This window comes from Buceros rhinoceros, unplaced genomic scaffold (genome assembly GCF_000710305.1).
Source record: "Buceros rhinoceros silvestris isolate BGI_N320 unplaced genomic scaffold, ASM71030v1 scaffold24259, whole genome shotgun sequence".
Taxonomy (NCBI): Eukaryota; Metazoa; Chordata; class Aves; order Bucerotiformes; family Bucerotidae; genus Buceros; species Buceros rhinoceros.
In genome coordinates, this window is record NW_010430137.1 from 6,770 (window position 1) to 9,097 (window position 2,328).

At 59.4% G+C, this 2,328-nt stretch overlaps 1 protein-coding gene across 1 annotated transcript in view; it reads right to left on the reverse strand.

Moving 5' to 3' along the window:
- HPS4 (Hermansky-Pudlak syndrome 4) overlaps positions 1-2,328 on the reverse strand; it is a 12,228-nt gene that overhangs the window by 2,198 nt on the left and 7,702 nt on the right. Inside the window, exon 10 of the mRNA XM_010142929.1 lies at positions 535-667. Within this exon, the coding sequence (XP_010141231.1) occupies positions 535-667 (133 nt within the window). The remainder of the gene's footprint in view (positions 1-534; positions 668-2,328) is intronic.

The following is a 2,328-nucleotide window of genomic DNA, read 5'->3' on the forward strand; positions in this document are numbered from 1 at the left end:
CCGTGAGGCTGCCAGAAAACCATCAGAATGAGCTGGAGTGACACGCACACGTGGTGTCCTGCGGGTCCCGGGTCTGCCCGTGGAGCCAGGGCAGCAGAGCTGCTGGCTGCTGCCTGTTCCCAGCTCTAACCCTTGACATGAACCCTCTGTGGTACAGCAGGATAAAGGGCAGCACCCCAGGGGTGAAGGAGGGCAGGGGGAGAAGGCGGGAAGAGGATGGCGAGTCCTGTCCTCAGCCCTTCACAGAACCCCCAGCAGCACCGTTCTGAGCAAAGCGCCTGTGGCAGCTGCTCCATCTCCCAGCGCCTCTGGCTCTGCTCCAGACAAAGCCATCAACAAGCCTTCAGCAGATCATCAACCCACAAAACACAAAGCCTCCTCCACAGGCCCCGATAGCCAGGCTGTTCTGGGGGAGTCAGAGCAGCGATGTTTCTGAGGAGTCATCTGAGGCATAAGGAAGGTTACCAGAGAGCCCCTCCTCCTCCTCACCCCCTCCCCCAGAGCTGCTGCAGAAGCTGGAGGCTGGCAGCTTACCCGTGAGCACGTTCTGGACACAGTCATAGTGAGTGAAGCTGTAGGTTGTCTTGGCTGAGGATGAGGAGTCTTTGGGCAGAGTCTCCCTCAGGTGAACCTCGAGGCCGTTTAGAGACGCCAGACTGCTGTGATACTGCGGACAGGGCAGAAGAAAGGGATGTGCTGGAGGGGAAGCCCTGCCTCACCCAGACCTCCAGCCAAGGGGACTTGGGTGACCGACGGGGAGGACAGAGCGAATGGACCCTTCCGCCCTGCTGCTGTCCAGGCTTCCTCCAGGGACTGCTGGGGGACTCAGACAAGTCTCACAGCTTCCAGTGAGATGAGGCTCCAAAAAGGGCACTCCAACCTGAAAGGAGCCATGAAACCACCCCAGGCTACTGACTACAGGGAAACACAAGCCTCATTTACCACCAAACACGACTCTCTAGGGCTCCTCCGCACACCCTGGCCACGACTTCCAGCCACAGGAAGGAGCTTTCCTTTGCTCGCCAGCCCTCGTGACACCATTCAGACAGTGGAACACGGGACGCAGCGTTGGGTTGGGTTTCACTGCCTGCGGCGTTTCCTGCAGCACCCTCCCAGCATCGAGGAGCTCTTCTGAGAGCACCCAGACCCCACGCTGAGCTGCTGCTGGCCCTGGGCTGGCACCAGAAGGAGAAAGAGAAAATCCAGGGAGCCTCAGCTGTGGGGTGAAGACAGTCCGGGCACGGAGCACAACCATGCTCCAACACGAGAGCTGAGCGGCTTTCCTGACTGGGCTGTTGGTGGCCCGGCTGCCCTGGCCATGTCGAGGCAGCGGGCTGGGGTCAGGCTGGGCTGGGATGATTAACTCCATAATCCTCCAGTTTCCCCCCGCCACAGAGAGGATCAAGCCTCCTTTCAGTGCCTGGCCTACCCCTGACCCCGGTCACGGAGCAGATTTTCTCTTCTGTGCAGTGAAATGAAGGATAAGCCCTGAAGAGCAGCACAGAGTGAGCCCAAAAGCTTCCGCAGGGAAAGCCTGTGCAGAACCCGCCTTCCCAGAGGAGCAATGAGCACTGTCTGCAGCCCTCGGCTGCACAAAGAGCATATTTTACCCTTCTTTGGTGTCATTCAGGGGCCTCAAAGCCTTTGACAAACATTAAATATAACCAAGCTTTGACATCCCTGAGAGCTGAGGGTCATTTATCTGCAGATAAACACCAGACGAGACAGCTGAGGTTACGCCTCAGACCCACCATGACGCCCCAGCTGCATCAATACTCTCCCTCCTGGGAGGGGGGACATGCAGGGCGTCCCCCCTGAGAGCAAACCCCTGCTCCCAGCGGAAGGGGGTGGCTGGAACCAGCACAGCCAGACTCCGAGCAGTGCCGAAGCATGGTTTGGCTGAGGTTTGTGAGGTGTTTGGGGAAAAAGGCAGCCAAATAGAACGGGGCTGCATCAGCCCGGGGCAAATCGACTGAAACATGGTGCCCCAGCGCCAGGCAGCTCCTCTTGAGACTTTACGAACTGAACTGAGCCAGGCTGGGCCCAGTGCCGGCTCGGCCCTGGCATCTGATGGGAGGAGGATGTGCCAGGCAGAGCTAACCCCCCCAAGACGGATTTGACACACTGGCCACGTCCTTCAGATGCTCCTTCTCGTGGCAGCTCAGACACCAAGTGGAGCAGAGGCTGGTTTCCAGCCATGGGAGCTGCTCGGGCTGCCGGGAACCACAGGCCTCCCAGCACAGCTGGCCAGAGCAGAGCTGGAACCTGGGGAAACCCGGAGAGCAGAGGGTACCTGGGCAACGAGGACAACCTTCAGCTCTCGAGAGT